The sequence below is a fragment of the Musa acuminata genome, chromosome BXJ2-6 (assembly GCF_036884655.1).
Source record: "Musa acuminata AAA Group cultivar baxijiao chromosome BXJ2-6, Cavendish_Baxijiao_AAA, whole genome shotgun sequence".
Taxonomy (NCBI): Eukaryota; Viridiplantae; Streptophyta; class Magnoliopsida; order Zingiberales; family Musaceae; genus Musa; species Musa acuminata.
The window spans coordinates 41,841,274-41,865,979 of NC_088343.1; the positions used below are offsets into that span (position 1 = coordinate 41,841,274).

The window sequence follows — 24,706 nt, forward strand, 5'->3', positions numbered from 1 at the left end:
TAACAGTTACAATTATTAGAGAAATTGGCTTGATCACCAACCTACCCGTCTTGGGCTGGGAGTCTGAGGGCCCATGGGAGCCATCGTTGGATCCCCTCACAGTGCAGGTAATGTTTTGGGTATATGTGTTTCCGTATTAGTATATATACTCTTCTTGGTACTGGTTCTGTTACTCGGGCCGTTGGGCGTAATAGTTAACAGCTGCTTAATGTCTCGACTTAAGCCACGACTCACATTGCGACCGAAGGATATGACGCTACATATTCTGGTCGTATGTTAAGTCGTGTGTTAAGGCATTCTTGCAATTGGTTTCTTGGCCAACAACTCGTAGAAAAGAGCGAAACAACCGTACCGCCATGTTTCTTGCCCATTTCCTCCACCGAGGTCCCCTCCCGTCTCCTCCTCGCCGCCTCCCTCTCCTCTTCGTCTCTTGTTCTTCCTCTCTTGCCGTAGCGGCAGCGATCGAAGACCACGAAGACGTAGCGGCGGCATCAGTGAAGAGGACGAGAAGGGCCTCAAGAACCTCGGAAACTCTTGCTACCTCAACAGCGTCACCGACACCCCGCCCCTCGCCCAGTTATACCTCTCCTCTCGGCGCTCGTCTCTCTGTAAACCCTACCTCCTCGATCCCCTTCTTTTCTTGATTTCTTGCCCTATTTCTTGGTAGAAATTTCAAGAAACGGTCGGGGGTTAATTTGTAGGAAAGTCGTCGTTCGAGAATCGAGAGAAGGAGTGCGCCTTCTGCATCCTCGAGCGGCAGATCGCTCGATCCCTCAGCCTTGATGGGCCGCTCGACGCGCCGTCCAAGATTCACAAGTGCCTCGCCGGCTTCGCTGAGCACTTCCGGTGGCGCCGTCAGGAGGACACCCACGAGTTCCTCCGCTACGTTATCGGCTCCTGCTGCCACAACGCTTGCCTCAAGACCCACAAGCGAAGCATCAGCGGTGGTAACCCTAAAGCGGAGGAGCGCTCATGGTCCAGCACCGTTGATGAAGGAGATCTTCGGGGGCGCCCTGCTCAGCCAGGTGAAGTACCTCCCGTGCAAGGCTGCCCTCGCTCGATTCTTTCAGCCTCAAGTACAGCAAGTAAGCGAACCATTCTGTTCTTTGTTCTTTCTGCTTCATATGATAGGCCATGTCACTGAAACGTAGACGCTGTTTTTGTCCTTTTCAGCCAGCCGTAAGAAACTCTCTGTAGCCAGAAAGCAGATGTTTATACACGAGCACCCAATGTGCTTGTCGTACAGCTCAAGGTGATAATTGTTTATTTTTGGTTCTCTATGTTGTGTCATTTGGTGTCTTACTGTTAAATGTATTATTCATGTAGAGATTTGAAGGCACGCATGGTGCAAAAATTGACCGGAGAATCGAATTTAATGGAGTTCCTGGGCTATCAAAGTTCATCTGTAATATGAATAAGGTTCGTCTTACACTTCATAGCTGGTTATCTTTCGGATGGCAGATTAACACTTTGCATCAATATCTTTATGTGCCAAAATAAGCATATCATAAATGTCAGCCACATCTTTGGTTTTAGGTTTCTAACATGTACAAAGGATCAATCAGTAAAAAACAAATATACATATTACCATGTTCACCGGTCATGCATTACCACAATCAGTAAAAGAATTTGTGATTGTTATCTGTAATTCCACTATTAAGGATTACATACTAACCGGCACATTTTGGAACATAGCTTGTTGGGAGGACATCGGCACACATCACACAACATGAGTTGGAGGTGTCAGCATATGATTGGACTAAATTTTGGCCCGTGACCTCAAGTATACGAGGGTGTGTTGACCAGAATATGCTGTGCCAGAAAGGTATTAACGCTTTCTTGTACAATGAAACCTACTTTTGGAAGTTGTTCTCTATGGAATGTTTTTTCGTTTCTTGGAATGATATTTGTTAGTAGACAAGCATGTAGAATCACTTATTGATATATGATAGAGTGTCATTTCTTTAATAGTTTTTTTTTCCTACAGAAAAAAAGAAAAAAAAAAGTAGGCAAAGATGTTTTCTATTCACGAGCTCTTGGCTGAAATTTAGTATCCATTTGGAACCCAGGTGTTGGTCCAAGCTCGTGATTGTTCACATAATTGCTAGGCTTTTAAACAATCAGGTGTTGGTTTTTTTTTTTTTTTCCTTAAGTAAAAAAGTAATGATGCCAAGTTAGATAGTAGGCATGGTTGATTATAGATAACATTTAGTCACGTTAGTCAATCTTAATAGGTCATTATCTGATTATATTATCATTGATGATCAATATAAAATTATGTCAGATCTCACGAATATAAAATTTAATCAATTTCGATATATAGTTAGATCATTACCCGAAAGTGACACGAGATATTTTCACCACCTAGGTGTCTTAAGTTACAAACGATAGACTAAAAGATCGTTTGAAAACGGCTCATCATATTGGCATCCGGATGTGTTCTCTCATTGAAGTTAATCAAAGAATAAAGGATTAGTTAGGTAAGCAATTTGAAATATATAAACTCTTTAGGGGGGATTATAATTGTTAACACTATGACTAGAAGAATAATAAATATTATTTACTTACAAGAGATTTAGTTAGTAGGAAAAAAAAACTAGAGAGATTAATAGTATTGGATTTAAAATTTGATATATTGAAGAAATTAAACACAGAATTAGTATAAGAATTATTGTTGATAAGAATATTAAGAATAATGTTGTAGATATAAAAAGATTTAGAGATAGAATTATAGTTCTAATATTTTAAAAAGGATAAAACATATTAAATGTCATTATTACTTATGCTCTCAAGTTGGATTGGATGATGAATCCAAAAGAGAATTTTTAGAAGGCTTAGATGATATCATTCAAGGAATGTTTATAATTGAAAAATATAATTAGAGAATATTTGAATAGTTATATAGGAAAAACATATGATGAATATAAAGGGGAGCATAGAACCTTTGGTTACGACGAGAGAAATGAAGATAATGGTATAATTTTAGATTTTGCAACTTCGTGTGATCTTATGATTGCAAATATTCATTTTAAATAGACTTTTTTCTTACTAGAAAGATAGATAAAGTTATTTGCAACAATTATAAAGTTATACTAAGTGAAAATTTGATGAATCAATAGATCGACGATATTAGATATTTATTATAGAAATAAAAAAGGATAGTAAAAAAACGACTAGGATTAGATGGTGAAATTTAAAAAATGATAGTATGAATACTATAAGAATAAGATAGAAATTTTAAAAATGATAATATGAATACTTAGAACTTAGATGAGGATAATATTAATATTATTTGGACTACAATGACTAATAAGATTAGGAGCTTGACAAACAAGATATTTAGTGAAATTAAAGGTAAAAGTATAAACTTAAGAGAACGTTGATGGTGGTGCGAGGAAATTTAAAAAATAATTTTTACTAATAGATCATGTTTTAAAGATAAGATTGTAAAAATGAGAAAAATCTAAAAGATATAAAAAAAATCCAAAAAGAGACTTAAGATTTTATAATAAATTAGGCACTAAAAATGATGAAAAAAATTAAATTATTAAAACTAGAAAAAGAAATAAGGATTTGTGTAATATTAGATGCATTAAAGATAAACATGAAAGAAGTGTTAATGATAACGAGATTAAAAAAATTAATGTTAGTGGTAGATTAATAAATCATTGATTTATTCATAAAATTAATGTTAATAAAATAAAACACATATTAACGAAGATAAAAATAACTAGGGACGTTGAGTAATTAATAAAAAATATATAAAAAATTTTTATTGTGAGATAAAAATGATAGAAGATAAAATAATTAATGTTAATGGTATCAAAAACCTAAAAAGATTTTAATAGAAACTATAAATAAAAATTTAAAACTATAAAAGCACTATTTAGAAAAAACACTGAATAAGCACAAACATGAAGAATAAAACGAGGAAAGAGCACGCCTCTATCTGTCTAGCAGCCTACTTTAATTAATTATTATTCAAATGTTGCAAGAATTTCCTGCTAGTTTGCAAATGCTAAATAGATATGTTACAATTTCAAACACATGTAGACAGATATGAAAAAACAGAGAAAGAAACGCGTTTGCTCCTGACGAAAATTCAGATGACCGATGACGATCTACATGGCCGGGTTTGCGTGTCCACTGCCACAGAGATGCAGTCTTGTTTTTCCTTTTTGTGATCACTGCTACATGGTCGTCTCAGTCACGGCCGCCATCTTGATGAAGCGATCGTTTGCATCCAAGAAGAAATTGAAATTTCAAAGAAGTGTTTGAACTTATGAAACTGTTTTTTTTTCAGCTTTTGCTAATATGCCTCTGTGGAATCACATCTAGGTATTCTTTTCTGAAGTTGGAAACTTGAATTATCATCACACAGCCTTCTTTCCATGGATACTATTTTTTCCATCAGAAAGTCAATGTTCATCTCACAAACTCATGTGGGATCTTTTTGACGCCAAATTACATTCTCATGTTCCGTGCTTAATTCTATTGTAATTTATATAAATACATATTTGTACACCTAGAAAATCTCTTAATTTTTTTTATATATGTACACCTAGAAAATCTTTTAATTTCATATGTATGTATATATATATACATACATACATACATATGTACACACACATATGTACATATATACAAATATACATATATACATATATATATAAATATATGTATGTATATATACATGTATAAGTGTGTGTACATATGTATGATCATATGTATATACATATACATATATATATATATATATATATATATATATATATATATATACATATACATATATATATATATACATATATATGATCATACATATGTACACACAAATATACAAATATAAAAGAGGTCACAAACAGAAGCAGTATAAAGGAGCTCACAAAACGCCTGTCAAAGTCCCACAACATGCAAACTTTTTCAAATTCTCTGTCAATGCACTATAGTTTTTCTAATTGTCTCTTTCTGAGTTGACCCTTCAGCAATTTTGAATCCTTATCTTGATAAAGATGTAAATAATTTTTGAAACCTTCTTATGAATGCAAATTTATCCATAATCCCACACCGGTTAAGACATTCGGATGCCAATTTTTGGCGATTGTCTAGATCAAATCCATATTCCACACCAATTTCTAGTTAAATAAGCACAAGAAGAGAATCTTGGAATTTATTAAAAGAATCGAAAATTGCTGAAGCAAGATATTTGTGCACATATGTCAACCTTGATATAGGTACACATGGAAACATACAGTCAACATTGCCTCAATCAGCAACTGAATCCAAGTGGCTAAAACTAAAACCTAGACATAATAGCCAGGTTCACATCCAAAGCTAAGAATGATGATATCAGAAAAGATTCAAAATATTATGGAGGACCATTTGTTTCGTTAAAAACTGCGAACAAAAATGACCAGAATTAATAAAGAATCCCTTTTTGTTCTTTAAATGCACATTTTAGTTACCTGTCGCCATTGCGATCTGTTCCATATGAATAGGCTAATAAAAATTTAATTCACATGAACCAAATTAAAAAATTCAAACCCAACTTGATCCAGATTTACAAACCATTCACTTATTGAAATTGAAACAAGTTAGGTCACACATATGGATGATGACAGACCAGGCAAGAGAGGCAGTTGGAGTTGGCTTACGGGTCCAAAATGGTGACATGATTCGAAGTGAGAGAAGTGAGTACTGTTGGTTTTCATGCGCATGTGAATGTGCCAGAATTTGGATATACAATAACAAAGCAATCATGAATTCCAAAATTGCATTGGGACCAGTGGGGAACACTAAAATAGATAATTCAAAATTAGCTCCTATGCAACATTTAAGCAAATGATTGTATGACTGCTATACCACTAAACGTACAGTACTTAAGGTATTTTAATCACACAGAAAAGGAAGGAGTATACATCTGAGGAGTAAAGGAAACACATTTATTTCATAACAAACTACCTATAATGGCAAACAAGAACCACAAGAAAAAGATACCAAACAACTGCAGAGACATAAACTCAGTTTCGGCTACCAATCATTAATCATAGATTCTATCAACCATAACTAATTGCATTTGCTGGTCATACATTGGACACCTATTGATCCTTTGATTACAAAGGAAACAATAAAAAACTAACACACACCAATGCAGTATATGAAGCATGATTAATGAGAAAGTTCAAAGCATTCGCCTGAGGGAGAACCATGGTTCTCTATCACCGGAATGAATCAAGTATGCCAATCAATCTACAGCTCTAAGTGTATAACTATATAGAGGCGATACAATTATCATAATTAAGCATTGCAATTATGCAGTTCCAGATGTTGATGTAAAATAGGTAGCTAGAGCCACTGGAGGTTAAAAAGTTTCTACTAGCTCGTTTTCACAGGGATCTTGATATAGCAAATGGGATACAGGTGTGATTAAAAAGATATGTACTTGGATAACATTCAACTATTTGTCAAGAACATCTTAAGCAAAAATCTATGTGCATCAAAACATGGAGAGAAGCGATCAGATCATCTTCATATCAAGATTAACATAAGCAGTTTCCATTACCAGTCGGATCGACTCTGTTCCAACTCAGTCTGGAAAACGCAAGTCTATTCCTCAAACATATGGGTACAATCCAATCAAGAAGACGCAAAACCCAATGTAAACTGCTCCAGCAACGGCAATCCACAAACCCGTTCTAATAACCCACCAACAGGAAACCGAAGAACGAATCTGATGGCAACATGAGGTACATCTATCGATAAGAACCTTAATCAAGATCGCAATCCTCACAGACGATGATAAAGGAAAAAAAACAGAGTCCAAGAACCCAACCTAAGATCACCCAACGACAGAAGCGGAAGATAGCATCGATCTCACGTTTGAATGAGGCAAATTGATCGATAAGAACCGTAATCAAGATTTTCAATCCTCACAGACGTAGATGGAGGCAAACAAAATAAGAAAGAGAGAAGAGATTAGAGTATCGGAAGAAGGGAAGAAGGATCTTTAGGGAAGATATCTAAAGATGGATACCAAATCGATGGACAAGAACCCCGATCAAGATTGCAATTCACACAGATGATGATAAAGGCAAAGAAAGAAATAGAGAGAAGAGATTAGGGCATCAGAAGAGGACCTCTAAGGGAACGATCAAGAGAAGGATACGTCTCGTTGCCCATTCCTCGCTCTCCTCCTCGTATTAATAACGAGATCTCAGAACGCTAAAGACAGACGCGGCAGAAAAGCATTGATCTCATGACAAATGAGGCAAATCGATCGACAAGAACCTCGAACATTATTGCAACCCTCACGAACGGAGATGACGGTAAAGTAAGAAGGAGAGAAGAGATTAAATGATCGGAAGACAGATCTTTAGGGAGAGAATCGAAAGGGTACCCCTCGTCGCCTATTCCTCGCTCTCCTCCTCCTCCTCCTAAGAACCCGATAAGAATCCCTAACAATATATACAGAAGATAGCATCGATCTCATGACGAAGTGATCATCGATCGACAAGAACCCGGTCCAAGAACCTAACAGTATAAACAGAAGAGAGCATCGATCTCATGACGAAATGAGGCAAATCGATCGACAAGAACCCTAACATCATAAATAGAAGAGAGAATCGATCTCATGACAAAGTGAGGCAAATCGATCGACAAGAAAGACAGAGCGAAAAGGGGATCGGACGACGGATGTCTAGGGAAAAAGATCGAAAGAAGTACACCTCTCGTCGCCCATTCCTCCTGTCCTCCTCTCCTCTCGTCCTCTCTGTTCGGTGAGTTTACGACTCGTCCTCTCTGTGCCGTATGGCAACGAGAGACGCCGTCTTTATACCGCGAATCAAGCCAACGGGAGAGCGCGCCACCAGCTTTGTTGGGACCTCCTCTGTCATCTCTACCGTCCATCGTTACTCACCTCTGTCATCTCGACCGTCCACAGTTCGTCTATTCTTAATCCTTATCTACGCTTTCAAGGTTTAGAAATAGAATATTCACCCTTATAAATTTTAATATAACGTTTATATATTCCGCTTAATTTCCCCCCTTACATCTGTCTGAAAAGGTCATATCAACCTATGCTAACCAAAATAATAACCACTTTGAAATTAAGTACTAACTGTGACTACAAAATGATATTTCTTAAAATTCATCATCAGTTTGTGTTTACGTGTCAGATATTGATACCTCTAAAAATCGTAGCCACCAATGAGGTTCCATCGTGTCAGCACGTAGTCTCCCAATCTTCAACAGATGACGGATGGGGAACAACTGCCTTCTCCATGGAGCGGTAGGTTACATGGTGATCCATCCATAGTTTGTGCCCTCTTGCTCCAACTGCAACATGCCTCTCCTCCACTCCCTCTGTGCTTCCTCCTCCCTTATCCTTCCCACCACCACCGCCGCAGCCGCCCAGTTAGCCGCAAAGCCGTCGGTGCTCAGCCCAGCTCCAAGCAGCAGCAGTAAAGACTTCGCCGTCCCGATTCCGGGCCTTCCAACTCACGTCAAGGAGAAGATCCTCAGCCTGGAGGTGATGGGCGTGGACGCCGGCCGGGCCCTCTCGCTCAACCCGGCGCTCCGCACTGCCAGCCTCGACTCCGTCCACTCCGTCGTCGCCTACCTCCTCTCCAAGGGCATCCACCACAAGGACCTGGGCCGCATCCTGGGCATGTGCCCCCGGATCCTGACTTCCAGCGTCCGCGCCGACCTCGGCCCCGTCTTCGCCTTCCTCTCCCGGGACCTCGGCGTCCCCGACTCCGGCTTCCGGCGGGTCATCAACAAGTGCCCCCGGCTGCTAGCCTCCAGCGTCGGCGACCAGCTCAAGCCCGCCCTCGACTACCTCCGGCGGCTGGGCTTCACGGACACCAACGCGCTCGCTTACCACGACCCCGTTCTTCTGGTCTCCAGCGTGGAGAAGACCCTGATCCCCAAGCTGCAGTACCTGGTGGGGTTGGGCATGTCGAGGGAGGAGGCGGTGGGGATGGTGCTAAGGTGCCCGGGGCTGTTCACCTTCAGCATCGACAGGAACTTCAAGCCCAAGTACGAGTACTTGGTCGGGCAGATGGGGAGGAGCTTGCAGGACCTCAAGGACTTCCCCCAGTACTTTGCTTTCAGCTTGGAGAAGAGGATCAAGCGCAGGCATCAGGAGCTGAGACACAGCGGGCTTACCCTGCCCTTGTCTACCATGCTCAAGAGCACCGATGAGGAGCTCAAGCAGTTGGTAGAGAAGAAGAAGAAGAACACTCGGATTCCAATATAAGCAGTCAACACCACTTGTAGATAAGTGACTGTGAAGTGGGATAGGAGTCTAGTAATTGTTATATACTGATCAAAAAATTGATAGAGAAATAAGAAGAGCACATAAGGGTCTCGTTTAGCTTGCATGGCTCTCCACAGTATATTCTGCAAGGTTTTCAAGGAAACATAGCAGCTTCTGACTTCTCTCATTTCAGAACAGACATTTTCTAATATTTTGAAGTATTGCACAAACAATTACCTTCCGAGTTGGAATGAGATAAATTCGTTGCCATACAAACAATTCATCACATCAGATTAAACTGCCGACAAATTGCATGAAAGGAGGGGCATGCAAATGAAAGAAAGAAGATATGCACGGAAGAAATTATCAGAAAAGTTGTCATGTAATGATCCTCGTTTGATCTTTATGCTTCCTATGTAACAAACTAAATGTGGAGGATCTGTTGAAAATTCAAAATAGATTTACATTACTTTTACAACTAGGGGGCAATGTGGTTCCAGCAAAATCACACCCAAATTTGGTATCCCCCCGATAAAAATTGCACTGAAGAATCAGCACTGATGAATCAACAAGAAATCAGATACTGAACGTCACCTTGTCATCTAAAGTTGCAGCACTGAGCTCGACCGTGTGACAAATTTTCCCATGAGCATATCATTTGCCTGGGTGACGGGTAATGTGCCGTAAAATGGTTTTCCATGCATCCATACTGGCAGAGCTTCCAGCTGTGGTGATGGTGGTGGTGGTGGTGGTGTTGAACTCTTCAACCCACATACCCATGCTTATATCTTCCATCTTGAATCACCCAAATTTGATATCCCCCTAGAAAATTGCACTGAAGAATCAATAAGAAATCAGATGGTGAACATCACCTTGTCATCTAAAGTTGCAGCACTGAGCTCGACCGTGTGACAATTTTTCCCATAAGCATATCATTTGCCTGGGTGACTGGTAATGTGCCGTAAAATAGTTTTCCATGCATCCAGATTGGCAGAACTTCCAGCTGTGGGAATACTGAATGGTGGTGGTTGTGGTGGTGTTGAACTCTTCAACCCACATACCCATGCTTACATCTTCCATCTTGAATAGCTGCAAATTATATGTGTCACAAGTGCATAAAGCTAAGGCACTAAGACACCTTATGTATGCTAGATGTTAGGTTCTCAAGGTCGCAAGAAGCTTACTCTTAAGCTATGGTTGGCATGTTGGGATACAACATATCTGGCGATGTCCTTTGAGATTATGTATCCAGGCCCATCAGCATATGGAGGATATATCTCTTCTGGCCATTCCTGTAAACAATATCATCATGTCATTATTAAGGCACTTCCTAATATATATAAATAAGGCACAATGGCAGTGGTAAAAGACATGTGGACATGTCCAAGCATAAGATTTATGATTATACAGACTTCAAAAGAAGTAAACCAAGGGAAGAACAATTTCGGGGAACTAGCCAATCCTATTTCAAGAAACCATCCACACAATATAGATATGCTCATATCTAATGATTTGAAGAGGATCAAAAGAAAGAGGAAGTTACACAAGAATCAGTTTCAATGATGCTCTCAACAGAAAATATAAAAAAGGAAGTTACACAACTAATAAAAAGAATTCCTATAAACGCATTAAATATTATGTAGTATACCCACCTCATACGTGACTGCCCATTTTCCACTCCTGAGTGGTCTATGCAAGACGTTTAGATTACCCATATAAAGAGATGAATTAGAAGCATCTGTTTCGATCATTCTCAGTATTACATCCACCCTAACAAATGTATCATCATCACATTTCATAATATATGCTGCAGTCAAATTGTGAACCTACAGGATAAAGATGGCCAAGTTAATACATGTGATGAACTGTGTTCTATAAGCAAACTGCATAAATCAGGATGCCAAGAAATATCATGATAAACTTACCCCAAACTCACAAATTGCAATCGTTTTAAGAACCACTAAATCATAATGATCCATGAATGGCAAAATCACAATATCTTTAAAATACTCCGCCTCTCTCTTCAATGCTGCATTTAGCTCCTTCTTTGGACTCTGAAAATGCAATTTATCGTGTTGCTATAAATCAGTGGCTGGACTAATAATTTCAACAGAAATGTCATATTACGTCAACCAGTCACTTAATTTCTTATATCTTCACTAAGCGAGGAAACTTTGTGTTGCTATAAACTAATTTGCATATGACTAGTACTGTTATACAAAAAATTTCTTTGTTTCTTCAGATTAAAATTTTGTTATAGTAAGTTAACAAATGAAATAGCAGTTCAGTCATAATTCTTGCAAATTAGCACAAAGATCCAGCATCGGAGGCTTAGAAACTGATGCAGGCTTCTAGTTTACTAAATATCATTATGAAATCAGGCGTGGTTGCTTGTACAGAGTTGGCGCACTAAAGAATGGTGGTGGCATACCAATTTCATGAAAAAATAAAGAAAACTTCATGTTGTAGATGACAAAGTCTACAAGCACTGAACACTTGCATTCATCATCTTAACTGTCTCGTTTTGTGATTGAAGTGTCTCTAGAACAACGATAAGTCTGGTTCATCACTTGGAGCTCAGAATGCATGGACTTAATAGCAGCAAAGATACCCAGTTAACCCACTAAATCATATCCATGTAGCACAATGTTATTTGGTACTAATCCCAATTGTAGTTAAATATTCCCTAATAGAACATACATAAAATGCTTGTGCTTTATATCTAACATCTACATTTTATTTAGATTGGAATACATGAAAAAGTCCATGAATTTTTACATCTTGCAGTTGGTGCTCATCAGGATCCAAGTTTATACATGATTCTCTAAACAAAGACTTCTAGACTTTTGTGACTATTGTTTTGATTTAGCATAAAAATTTGTATAATATGTTTGTTTGCAAATGAAAGAAGTAAGCAAAATATGAAAAAAATCAAACAAACAAAAATTACCAGTGCAACAAAGAAATGGGCTATTGCACTTGACGAGTGCAGTGCAGGATACTGCATCCACGTTTTCCGAACAGCCATGCGCTCAGCAAAATGACCTGTAGCTGATATAATACCAACAAAAAGTTGAACAGGATTTTGTGGCAGAGGAGGGGATTTCCATCTTTCTGACATCTCCAGTACATGTTGAGCTGAGAAACTGGGGTGAGAAGTTGGAAGAGAAGTAGCATATACTGAGTGTATGTCCACATCTCCCTTAATTGTTAAACCTGTTGCATCTTCAAGGGTAAATCCCTGCAAAGGACATTCACAAATATCAGTGAATATAAACAGGCTTCAAGTCTCAAAAGTTGAATGCATATAGCATCTGGTCCTAGCCAGGACCAGAAAACAAAACAATTTAAATGATCAATTCCTTCAAATTGCTTGTCAAAATGCCACAAATGTGGGTTATCAACTTTAAATATAAAAAAGAAAGATGCAAACTACACACCATTCGATATGGGAAAGAAGATACATGCCGCCCCCCTACATAAATGTGATATCCTTCGACACCGGCCTGAATTGTCAGAACAAACAGCTTGCCTTCAGCAAATGGAAAAGGCCATGTCATTTCTGGCTTCTTTGCACGACCAACGAATCGCTTCAACCATGAAGTGGTCTTTGTCTCCTTTGAATCAACAGAATCAACATGCTCCCACTTCTCACATTTGATAAAACCATCAACTACAAAAGAATAAGTCAACAGTGTAGACTTAGCAGAAACATGTTACCCTGAAATTAAAAGAAACATATCCAACGATAAGAGTTCAATCTGGATGCAATGCAATGGAAATATATATATAATAAAATGGAAAACAAAGAGGGACTAGAAACGATGGACATCAAGAAATTTTTGGAATGGACTAGAAATAACAACAAGAGCTGTTCCTGAAGGTAATAAAACAAAGAATTTGAACAGATTATGATGGCTTTTGTGTACATTTCACTTGAAGTAAATGCAGAATCTTAAATTTGCATGAGGCTTAGTCTAAAACAATTACGTCAAATTATAATGTAAAAAATCATTCTCAGTTGCACTATTCATAGTTGCCTAAAGATTCCACATAAAAATTCATACTTCTGTTTAATAATGTAAGAATTGCAGATAAAGCAACAACATTTCCAGGTTATTCACAAAAGAATCCCATGACCACTTATTCTACAAAGCAAATCAACACCAGACACCATAAAAAAGCAAACAAAAGCTATTGCAGTTTGGCCACCAGGTCAATTTGTCATTTTTACTTGGGTAAAAAATTAGTGATCAAGTTCACATTAAATATTATTAGTTTTCAAACTATCTAGATGATGCAATTTTCAAATGTCAAAATCACATGAACTGGACACAGAAATATAATTTTGCGGCAAGTGTTTCTAACAAAATAACCTGTACTACCAAAATAACAAAGCATTAAAGAACAATGAAACAAGGGATTGGAATTAAAATTTTACCTGTTTCTTCATCCTCCTTAGAAGGCACCCCATCGCAGCGTAGAGCCTTGCTCCACTGCATCCGGTAGCACGTATTGTGCTCGATGATGGGAACCTGGCTCCAGTCTCCCTTCAGCCTCGGATTCAAGTGCAGAATCTTGGGCGGGTCTTCACTGTCCGCCGACTTAAGCCCCTGCAGCTCCAACACGAACTGTGACACCATCACAGTATCATTCCCCTGCCTCAACCTCGCAAGCTGAGGCACATACTCCTGATGGGCATCTTGCGGTGTGCCGACCACCGTGATCGATGACCCTACGGCCAATCCACAGGGAAGAAACATCGCTCGCTCACTTTCTGCCACCATCTCAGGCCCGGTGATCGACGAGGGGCAAGACTCGGGCTTAATCTGGACCACTGTGGCAGGGATCATTTCGGCCCCGGAACGGTAGTTCCCCAGCTCCTCCCAAGCCTTGAGGCCCAGCGCCCACGCCTCCTGCGCCATTCCCTCCAACACTGAGAAATTGCCCCTCCGTTGCCGGCCCCCGCCCCGCAGGTACCGCTTCATTATCTCGCCGGTGATCCGGCCGTAGCCCTCGTCAAAGGAACCAGACTGCCGGGCGCGGAGTACGAGTGGGTCCTTGCCGTGGGGCACCCGGGGAGCGTCCAGGGTCCGCCCATCCTCCAGCTTCCGTTGGTGGGCGCCGCCATGGTATGCCGACCCAAACAAGCTCCGCCCGACGTCAGCGACGCCATCGAGCGGCCGGTCGAGTCCCCCGGAGACGCTGCCGTCGTCGCTGACGACGTATGGAACCTCCAGGAAGTGGCGGAACTTTAAGGCGATGAAGAAAAGGTAGAGTGCGGCGGCGACGAGAAGAAGGTGGGAGAGTCTCCAGCGCCGGCCGTGGAGTGACTCCACGCTCTTGCTCCGCTTCATCACCGGTGCCAGTCCCTGGGAATCGACGGAGGAGTAAGATCAAGACCGTTAGAGTTTTGCCTCCGGGGATCCCATAGGAGGGGCTTCGAGGAATGAGTAGGTATTCGATCGAAGTGGAGGGAGAAGAGGAAAGGAGTTAAAAAAGGGTGACCAAACCCTAAGGATTTAACGGAGGAAGACGGGATTAGGCAGTTATTTATCCATTAAGGTCGTAATTAAAGCAGGGGTTTTAAACATTAAAAGTTAAGTAGGCTGTGAAGAACGTCTAGTATTTTCTTTCACCCGCTTGTGACACACTCATGTGACCTACCCGCCTTTGGCAGCTGAGTCCCACATCTAACTTCAATCATAAGACCGGCAAACAAAGTATCGCTGGAACATAAAGTAAGGAGAGGTTATCTATCTTTCCTTTAATACTATTCCCTCTCTCTTTAATGCCAACGAATAATAATCAAGCGAAATGAGAATGAAACGGCGCCGTAACAAACGGGCATAAGTTGCTGTTTAATAGGAAATAAACGTGGGATTATGTTTGTTGCTTAGTAACAGATCGACGAAGTTTCTGTACTCCGCCAACCTGCGGTGAGTTGGCCGATAGGGTCCCGCTTACCTAATCCACGTGATGATGTGGCACGATGGGATTGGCTGGCTGGCTGGGTGCGCGCCGATGATTGGCCGTGAGGCAAAACCGGCGCTACGGTGTATGCGATGACGGCAGGTTTGGGTCCCACTCTCGACAGACCAATTCGGCCGAGCCACGTCATTAGACAAGCTTTTCCGAATGATGTTTTGCGGCTTGCCGAGGCAAAGATGCAATCGCTGACGGACACGTTGTTTTAATGGCCCCCTTCATAAATACGTTTAATAAAAGGTTTTTGTGCGTGTGTGTGTGTGTGTTAAATTAATATTCAGAACGGTGGATACAACAAATCGTAAGTAGGCAGTACCCTTCCTTCGTCGCGATTGGAGCGTCTCTGGGACCCACTTGGAGCTCCAGAGGCTGACTCCTTCCTGAAGAAGGTATGGGCGGCAAGTCGGTCACGCGCGTGTACAAAAGTCTTATCGCTTTTCTTTTTGTTTCTGCATTTTTGGACTCACCCAACACGTACCGGAGTTATTCGACATGGGCCCCAGCTAGTCTCCAAATACCATATTGGTGATACCGCTGGTTGTTTAGAGAAGGGTGGCGAAAGTGCACCTTCTTTTTCGAGAATTAACAAGACCACAAAGCGCACCCTTTCCTTTCGTTGGGTGCGCTACAGCGCGGAAACCACGAGAGGGCGTGGATCACGTGCGCACCACCGGGGGATGGGAGAGGACAAGTCAGCGGGGAAACTGTTTCTTGATTTCAGCTCAATCTTTGTGACACATACGGAACCGTTTGGTAGGTCTCCACTTTGTGTTTCGAGCCTATGAAATGCCAGTATTATGAGAGTGAGTTTTGTTTACTCATTCTTGCATTTATATTGTATCTATACAATCATAAAACTTTGTTGATTAAATTGAATTATTGAATAAAAATAGGCAACAAGAATTAGAGTGTATTCATAGACTGATGGTTGAAAGTTAAATGTCCAAAGTGAAACGAATGGGATTTAGATGATACTTCTGTACTTCAGGTTCACAACAAAGAGGAATAGAACGTCTGACTGAATTGAACCGCGAGAAGAAGAAGAAGAAGAAGAAGAAGAAGGCTTCACATATTGCACGACAAAGAGTGGCATTGACAGAGAGGCATGACAAAGTCGCTTCTCTCATAGGGCGCCCAGGTTCTTGAGGCCTAACACGACGCCGACGCCGATGATGTGGCCGACGACGCCGCAAGCCAAGGTGTCCGCCAAGGTGAATCCGGCGGGGTCGCCGGTCTGTAGCCCGGAGTCGCGGACCTCCAGCTTCAGCCCCGCCGTGGCCTTCCTGTTCGCCGACGGTGCCAGCCCGAACCTCCCGGCGAACAACATCAAGCTCGTGCTCGTCACCATTATCTGCCAAACACAAACATCACAGTCATTTACACAATCGTCTCATCTGCATTCTCCAACGTCCGTGCATGTGCCAAATCCATCTATAGTGCGAGATACGCATGAAGTTGGAGCTCACGATGTTGGTCGGAGAGCCGATGAAGTCACAGCGAGCGCCCAAAGCTCCCCGCCCACGCTGCTTGAGTTGAGGCAGCATCACCTACCAAGAACACGAGTGCAGAATAAGAAATGCAGTCGAGAAAACATAGAACCAGTGCTCGTGAACCCGCTCACCATGGATGGCTGGACCTTGAGGCCGCTGAACTGTGGGAGGGCGGTCATGGCTGCAGCTGGAGAGGCGAGCTTGGAGGCCATGGCTTGTCTTGCACCGCAGGGATCAAGCTGCTTCCTCGGCTGTCACGCATTCATCAGGACCTTAAAACATGAGGTGGAGATCTTGGAGTGTCAACCTTGTGGACTCAGGTAGCCACCATGGATAAACCTTAGATTCTTGGTGCTGAAATGGCAGCCCCTTGTTAACCTGAGCCAAGTGGATAAGATAGTGTTCGAGTGATTTGGTTCGATCACTACAATTTCCTATTTTGGATTTCAATCATGCCTATAAATTCTGGACCGAATGGGTCTGTCGGATCATAAAGATATTCTTGACTGATTTGAATGAAATTTGCTAGACTCTTAATTTACCACATTAGATTTTTCGAAAGACACTATTACATAATGAAAGAAAATAAAATTCTATTACATTATTTCTTCTTGAAACGTGTTTGCTTTTTATCTATATATATTTGAAATACACATATATAATATTTTTTATCCATATATTTAAATCTCAAGATAAGATATAATTTATATTATATTTGTAATTTTGTTATTAAACGCTGATTCGATTAATTGGCCATCGATTCAACATTTTAATATCCAATCCGATCTAATAATTACGATTTTAATATATTATTATATGTGTGTGTGTGAGATTTGATCCGATCTACCGGGCGGATTGAAAAGCCAACATGTTAGGGTTAGGTTAAACTTGGTCCGGTTAATTCTGCGTTGGGTTTCGATCTGCAACTCATGGCCACCGATCGCTTGGAAGAGAGACTCGGGAGAAGACGAGGCTATATATTTTTAATCGAGGGTTAGGGTTACACAATTATCTCCTCCATGGCCAATTCCAAGACCAAGACCGGAGGTTGTTCGCTGCTGCTAATTGGTCTTTCTTAGTTCTCTCGGTTTGATGGTGTGCTCGAACTATCTAGGGTTTTGTTTCCTTTGAATTGTTGACCTATTGTTTTGCACGGAGTACTTCTTTTTGCCGTGACTAATTTGGTTGGATTGCCGTTCAATTGTCTCAATTCGGACCTTCATTTTGGGTTCTTCGGGAGATCTAGGGCTTTCCGTTGGATTTCGAACTGCTTGAAATTAACTGCGGAATTGTCTGCCGGATTCTTTTTTCTTGTTGATAGTTGTTGCGGGGTTTGTGTTGGTCGCTTTCCTTAACATGGAATCGGGACTTCTAGTTTTGCTTACTGACAATCTTGTGGAAGATTGACCTTATTCCATCTCCGATTTCGAGATTTGGTAACGTGCTTGTCGACGATAATATCTGATAAGTTATTCATTGATTATGATGTTGGGTTTTTTTTTTTAATTTCTTATTGTCCTTTCAAAATTTTAGCTCGGTGTTTGTTTCTGCTTGATAGAATTTGATTCCTGAGCTTGTTATGGTGATTTGATCGTTTCTCCTTTCCTTTTTGTCTCTTATCGGTAGTCTGCTTCTCAATTATTTTCTAAAGTACTTGTATGTAGGTTATCTGATGATTATGGCTGCTTTGTTTTAAGAGCTATATGTTATCACTGAGCTGTTGTATTTTGCAGAAATGTTTACCTTTGCGCTTTTTTGACTGCTTGTAGGAAGGTTGCATTGTAACTAAGGAGTCCTAGAGAGTACGTAGTGCAGTTATTACTTGTACATTCCATTACTATTTCACTTGGTTGTTTTTTGTTTCTTTCGTCATATCTGTTAAAACTGTGCTTTGTGGGAGCAATGGTGTTGGATTCATGGGCATGGAAATTTGTTGCAGATGTATGGATCATCATGAAGCTGATGAAGTCTGGTTGATTTTGTTTTTGTACTTTTGTCATTGATTTCTCTCATTTTAGAAAATGACATGATTTTTATCAAGCTTCACACAATTTGATTGTGGAACTTGATTTTAGTTTGTGCATCTTCTTTGTTGGTTTCTTGATGTTTGACTTGGACATCCTGCTGCTGATATGAGATCAGGATAGTGTGCTATCAAATGCCATTATAGAAGATTTTGGTTTCTTGTTAATGGGCGCACCCAAGCAAAAATGGACTGCCGAAGAGGAGTCCGCTCTCAAAGCTGGAGTTCGAAAGCATGGGGCTGGAAAATGGCGCACAATATTGAAAGATCCAGAATTTAGTGGTACATTATGTCTGAGGTCGAATGTGGACCTCAAGGTAAAGTTTCTTGTACATTGTTTAATCAGACAAAACCTACTTTTCTTCTTCGGGTTTTTTGCTGTAAAATATTTGAAAATAGCATCTTCTGTCATGTAATAACTCGAGACAGTATATGCATATGAGATTTAAATTGCTAAGTGAATGCTTAAGGTATGATTTTTATTTTTTCCATTTGTTTTATCTTCAATGGACAGGATAAGTGGCGGAATTTGAGTGTGACTGCTAATGGGTGGGGATCTCGAGAGAAGGCCAGAATAGCCATGAAACGGAGCCAGCAAATAGTTAAGCATGACAATAGCCCAAAGGCTGTCAGCACGTCAATTGAAGATAGTGATGATGAAATACTTGACATCAAGCCTATTGCTGTGAGTAGTGAAAATATTCATATAACTGGTCAAAAAAGATCATTCTCACGGTTAGTGATACTAATGCTTCATTATTTCTTGTTTTGAAGTTAGCATCTGTCTCTTTTCCATTTAGATCAACATTTGCCTCATTTTTTTTTTTTTTCTAATTTTCATGTTTATTTAGTGTATCATGCGGCAATTATGAAGTTTTACTTATATTTGTTACAGATTGTGCCCTTTTTATGGTCTTATATTTATATATAGAAAACAGGTAGATAATTGACAGTAAAGGTTGAAGTCATTACTCATTAATATACCTCAAATGTGGAACGTGTTTGGTGACTTTGGAATTCCCTTCTCTACTTAAAAGGGTGTAGATTTGACTATGTGCTGTAATATTATACCTTGTCACATATTTTCATTTATAGCATATTGGAAGATTTGCTCGCCAACTTGGAATTTAGTTCTCTGCATGCATTCCCCAACACTGCTTACCCCAATTAAAATACTTAGACCTCCCTATGTATTTCACTAAATACTTTTATAAATATATCTCATTACTAGAAAATGGAAAAATGAATGGTTAGGATCAATGAGTACAACAACACATACTAAGATTAATGAGAGTTGCAAGGATCCATGGTGACAAAACAATTCAAACACTACACTTGATGATATGGACTTTCCCGTATCTATATGTACCCTTATTGTCTTTCTTAATTCTGCATAATAATGGTGATGATAGTAGTAAGACTTCTAAATGTAAATATATCTTTTTTTTTGAGGTAAAATATAAGGGAGTTTTATGCATTTGAACTACATAAGATTCTAACCATTTTTCAACATTGATTTCAGTCTGATGAAGCATGTTCTAGAACGCTATCAGAACAGCATCTTGATCCTTCTGCTATCCTTTTTAGTTATCACTGATGTATACTAATTTATATTTTGCTTAACTATGTATGTAGGATAGACAATCTGATATTGGAAGCTATAACGAACTTGAAGGAACCCACTGGATCTAACAAGACAACTATTGCGATGTATATAGAGGTTTGTATCAATCCTGAGGCTAAATCCCATTCTCCTAGCTCTCTTAAAGGGAAATGTGATGCAATCTTATAAAGAAAATGTTGATTATATAAATATTATGTGCAGGTGCTATCTTTTCACTGATAGGGACTAGGAACCCGAGCATTTTTCAAACTCACAGAATCATTGGATTAAAACAATAAGTTTAATAATTGCATACCTCTTGTTTTATTTGATCATAGATTTCTCTCTACCTTCATGTAGGATCAATATTGGCCTCCTCCAGATTTTACACGATTATTATCAGCTAAGCTGAAGACATTGACTGCAAGTGGGAGATTGATTAAGGTAGTAGTTTTTTTCCTGGTTAAATTTATGTGTTAGCTATGTCGTGAAACTATGGAGTTTTGGCTAATGGATAATTTATGTGCTTATTGCTGTAAATTGTTATGTATGCTAGCATACATGTTCATGCCCTTGAAGTGCCTATACATGTCACTCGGATACATCTCCTGTGATCATCCTTTTGTCTAAATGGCCAGAATTATCACCTACTTGCCCTTTTAGGTCAAGCGCAGGTATAGAATAGCACCAACATCAGCTTTTCAGAAAGGAAAATCATCTAATATTTCTATTTATGAGGGAAGACAAAGGGAGCCATCCGGATCAGTAGTTGATGACTTCACACCCCTCTTGAGATCTCAAGTAGATGTTGAATTAGCACGGATGCGAAATATGACTGCACAAGAGGCAGCTGCAGCTGCTGCTCAAGCTGTTGCGGAGGCAGAAGCAGCCATGGCGCAAGCTGAAGAGGCAGCAAAGGAGGCAGAGGCTGCAGAAGCTGATGCAGAAGCAGCACAGGCTTTTGCGGAGGCAGCAATGTTGACTATTAAAAACAGAAAAACGGCTGACCTGGTAATATCTTTTTTGGCCATAAGTATCATGTAACTATTTTGTCAGTGCATATATGAAGTTTTTGCTTCAATTGAGTCGTCCAACCTATGTTTCATAGTTTTTGTTTAATTCATCCAATTCTATGAAATTGAATTCAAACATATCATACTATCTCTTGTCATAGTAACTAAGGTTTTTGTGAAATGTGCAGATAGTCCGAGCTTGACAGGAATCGACTGGTCAATTTAGCTTTACTCCAGGTGCAACTTCACCAGAGATACTATAATTTTAGTTTCAGTATTAATGTGGATATGTTTGAATAGCTAACGTGATGCAGATTCACAACCAACAATGACCCTTGGGAGTCAACCTCAGGACTCACTGGGCCGTTGTTGGTTCCACGGTGTTGTGACTCCAAACAATTGTTGTTGTATATGCTATCGGAAGACCAAGTGTATGGAGGAGGAGAGCTGGTGCTTCAGAGTGAGATCTTCCAAATTGGCTGATGATATCGTGTGCTGCCTGGACTCGCCAAATCTGCAGATGCTTGTGTAGGAAGCTGAATGATTGCCTATGGGAGATTGTTTTCTGTAGGGAAAATCTGACATGGTGGAACATTTTCTTTCTTGAGTTTGGATTAGACTATTTAGAGCAATGGGGGGCTTAATTATACCACTGGAGACAGCAATTGTATTAAAGATCTCACAAGGAACTCTCGATTAGGAACACATTTTTTGAGACAACATTAAAAATGATGTTTTCAGATGCATTATCTTCGGTCACTTTCATTCTCCTTGTTTACCACTATATCGCTGCTTTATGAATTATTAAAAATTGTGCAGTAAATGCTTGGTGAGAATTGGTAGGGGTCTAAAGACTTTCCTGAGACGAATACTTCTCAACTGCCCCTACTTTGGTACAGGACGTGGAGGTGAGTGTACTATGAGCATATAAATGCCTGAATTAATAACAAACGTAGAATATTACATGGAATAAATAAATTTATCCTGTTTATTCGTACAGAAAGTTCACATTATTAGTTTTTTAAAGGCATTAGTTTTATTACCGACAACTAATTTCGTTCAATGCGTTAAAAGCTAAACTGCCTCGACTCGGTGTAATAAAAAGAAACAAGTTAGGCCATAACAATGTCTGGAAATGGATAACAAAACACCGAATCAATCTCAATATTCTGTTCCTAATTAATAATCCAAAAAACATGAGCTACGGTCCTCTAAAAGTTCAAAGAAATGATAACTGTCACATATTAAGTTTTGATGACATTTGGGTGAACTTTTAATAGTATAACTAAGTATTAAATACACTACTGCACCTGCCAGTTTGATATTTTGGCCTCGCAATGACATGCCTCAACTTGAATAATAATAAGAAACAACAGTACAAGATAGGATGAAACACGAATTGTACTTCAAAGGCGTAGTATGGATACCTCGAAGAAACCTCTCAAAAAATTCCTCACAACAGTCTTATCGTAGTAGACATATCAAACGCACAAATATCATCAAAGGCACATCATAATTCACAGCAAACAAGTGCAGTCCAGCGAAAGTATGAGGCCGATGGGTGAATGATTGATAAAAAGTGCTTGTCCAGCTTCCTCGAGGTTGGACATTTTGCATCCCTACCAAAGATCGGGACAACATGCACCGGCAATCACATTGAGAACCCGTCCAAGGCTGGCGTCCAGCAAGTTCAGGCAAAAAAAGAAAAAATCTCCTCATGGTGCATTGCAAAAAGATATACTGAAGGGCACCTCCACATTCTTCTGCCCCGTCTTCTAATACCAAATGCATCATGTCTCTGTCTTGAGAAGTGAATTAAGAGAAGTGCTGTTGAACCGCTGGGCAAAACCTCTTATTACAAGAACAATGACATCCCGCATATGTCGAGTTTGCACCATCAAGTCCATTTCATTCTCATTGTCAACTACAATCTTGAATCGGTGTTGTTCATTCCGATACAGTTCAACCTGCAAAAGTACAATGAGATGTCAACACTCGTATAAGCACACCGAGCCCACCCTGCCACTTTCTGCTACGCAACTAGAAGCTACTGAAACAACAATATCCTAATGTTCTAACAGTCTTACAAGTCTTCATCAATAAACCTTATCATGCTTCTCAATGTCAACAATCTCAATCTGCACTTCTATGAGGTAACAAGATAGCTTACATGAAAAGGCGGGGTATAAGTTCCACGGATTTCAGTGTTTGGAAAAGAAGTCTTAGAACCAGGTTTAATGACCTTGACCCTCTTCCTGTTGACTTCTAGAATTCTTCTCTCCAGATTCCGGACACCTGGAGCCTGTTAAAATGATGAAATTACAGAAAAGGGGTTTTAGCAGACCTCATCCAATATCCTTTTTGATGCATGGTCGTCTGTGATAGGGAACATAAAATGAATCAAACTACCTCTTTTGCAGATCGATCTTTGTCACATAATACCTGTTTCCAATGTAAAATGGATTGTCAACTTCCCAATTCAATAATAATAATAATAATAATAATAATAATAACAAAAAAAATTCATAAACAAATCCCCTATTCCAGTAATCATCTTGAAAGATTAAAGTTATTTCATATGTTTTGATAAAAATTATATTCCAGGATAAGTCAATGAGATAGCAATCACAGTATCAGTAGTCAACATGTTGCTTGAATTCCTTATCTCTGGCTACTATACTAAATTCAAATTCTATGCTACAGATATAAGCACCCATGTACATTAGTATTGCTTGGCATGATGCATGCCACATGCCATGCCTCATCATGGTAAGTCAAGATTCTGGCCTGCACGTTTGATTGAAGTACACAGTCAAGCACTCAACGTACTATGTACAGGAATCTGCTGGCATGACAACATTGCATGCCTTGTATGCATATGTAAATAGGCAATATTTGAGAATAAAACCAGAAAACACAAGGAGATGTTCAAGGGTAAATCTGGTTTCAAAATAAGGTTTCCGATCTACAAAATATAGAACAAGGAAAAAAAAAATTAAGCAGCAACATAGCAGTACCTCAAATTTCACAGATCCAAGTTCCAACTTCTGCTTCACTTCCTTATAAATATCAGGCTCTGAAAATGGACAAAAGAGGCCATTAAATATAATAAAAAGAGCAAACGGTCGGAGAAATTATAGCTACTGATAGATCAAACTTATTTAAAAAGTCAATTCACTTGATTGCCCACATCAAGCATTTGTCAGCATTCACACAGAAGAAAACTAAAACTTCTCTTGCATATTTTGAATATTGAGGCAATAAACAGAATGAATTAAATAAATTATTATTGATTTGATAGGTCTACGGTAACCAACCATGAAAGCCTTTGGC

The 24,706-nt window shown here is 39.6% G+C and overlaps 5 protein-coding genes and 1 long non-coding RNA gene across 13 annotated transcripts in view; 3 read left to right on the forward strand and 3 right to left on the reverse strand.

The window, feature by feature from the left end:
• Nucleotides 1-33: 33 nt before the first annotated feature.
• Nucleotides 34-4,376, forward strand: LOC135615676 (uncharacterized). The gene is made up of 6 exons (XR_010488111.1): nt 34-608; nt 702-1,085; nt 1,174-1,252; nt 1,327-1,419; nt 1,696-1,825; nt 4,054-4,376. It is a non-coding gene; the product is annotated as an uncharacterized LOC135615676 (long non-coding RNA).
• Nucleotides 4,377-7,823: 3,447 nt separating this feature from the next.
• LOC135615674 (transcription termination factor MTEF1, chloroplastic-like) lies at nt 7,824-9,373 on the forward strand. The gene has a single exon (XM_065114504.1). The coding sequence runs from the start codon at nt 8,342-8,344 to the stop codon at nt 9,254-9,256; it is 915 nt and encodes a 304-aa protein (XP_064970576.1). The 5' UTR covers nt 7,824-8,341; the 3' UTR covers nt 9,257-9,373.
• A 217-nt stretch (nt 9,374-9,590) lies between these two features.
• On the reverse strand, nt 9,591-14,750 carry LOC135586812 (hydroxyproline O-galactosyltransferase GALT2-like). Its single transcript, XM_065114495.1, has 7 exons — nt 13,698-14,750; nt 12,697-12,929; nt 12,207-12,497; nt 11,182-11,310; nt 10,909-11,082; nt 10,441-10,548; nt 9,591-10,345 (listed from the first exon to the last, which is right to left on the reverse strand). Exons 1-7 carry the CDS (start codon nt 14,611-14,613, stop codon nt 10,133-10,135), a joined length of 2,064 nt encoding a protein of 687 aa, XP_064970567.1. The 5' UTR covers nt 14,614-14,750; the 3' UTR covers nt 9,591-10,132.
• Nucleotides 14,751-16,186: 1,436 nt separating this feature from the next.
• On the reverse strand, nt 16,187-17,074 carry LOC103989557 (photosystem I reaction center subunit psaK, chloroplastic-like). The gene is made up of 3 exons (XM_009408432.3): nt 16,866-17,074; nt 16,711-16,791; nt 16,187-16,595 (listed from the first exon to the last, which is right to left on the reverse strand). Exons 1-3 carry the CDS (start codon nt 16,944-16,946, stop codon nt 16,368-16,370), a joined length of 390 nt encoding a protein of 129 aa, XP_009406707.1. The 5' UTR covers nt 16,947-17,074; the 3' UTR covers nt 16,187-16,367.
• A 528-nt stretch (nt 17,075-17,602) lies between these two features.
• LOC135615672 (single myb histone 6-like) lies at nt 17,603-22,119 on the forward strand. Of its 7 annotated transcripts, none has more exons than XM_065114497.1 (9): nt 17,604-17,781; nt 18,468-18,701; nt 18,877-19,074; nt 19,272-19,492; nt 20,393-20,477; nt 20,721-20,804; nt 21,024-21,371; nt 21,562-21,610; nt 21,688-22,119. In XM_065114497.1, exons 2-8 carry the CDS (start codon nt 18,651-18,653, stop codon nt 21,574-21,576), a joined length of 1,002 nt encoding a protein of 333 aa, XP_064970569.1. In that variant the 5' UTR covers nt 17,604-17,781; nt 18,468-18,650; the 3' UTR covers nt 21,577-21,610; nt 21,688-22,119. The 7 variants fall into 7 exon arrangements, with proteins under 7 accessions (XP_064970570.1, XP_064970569.1, XP_064970568.1 ...); XM_065114502.1 differs by having other exon boundaries at nt 17,607-17,781; nt 18,468-18,536; XM_065114503.1 differs by having other exon boundaries at nt 17,607-17,781; nt 18,504-18,536.
• Nucleotides 22,120-22,869: 750 nt separating this feature from the next.
• Nucleotides 22,870-24,706, reverse strand: part of LOC135585612 (187-kDa microtubule-associated protein AIR9-like) — a 28,219-nt gene continuing 26,382 nt past the window's right edge. For both annotated transcript variants that reach the window (XM_065114507.1, XM_065114506.1), the window contains exons 35-38: nt 24,391-24,449; nt 23,783-23,815; nt 23,544-23,675; nt 22,870-23,340 (exon numbers count right to left, since the gene is read on the reverse strand). In XM_065114507.1, the coding sequence (XP_064970579.1) occupies nt 23,164-23,340; nt 23,544-23,675; nt 23,783-23,815; nt 24,391-24,449 (401 nt within the window). In that variant the 3' untranslated portion in view covers nt 22,870-23,163. The remainder of the gene's footprint in view (nt 23,341-23,543; nt 23,676-23,782; nt 23,816-24,390; nt 24,450-24,706) is intronic.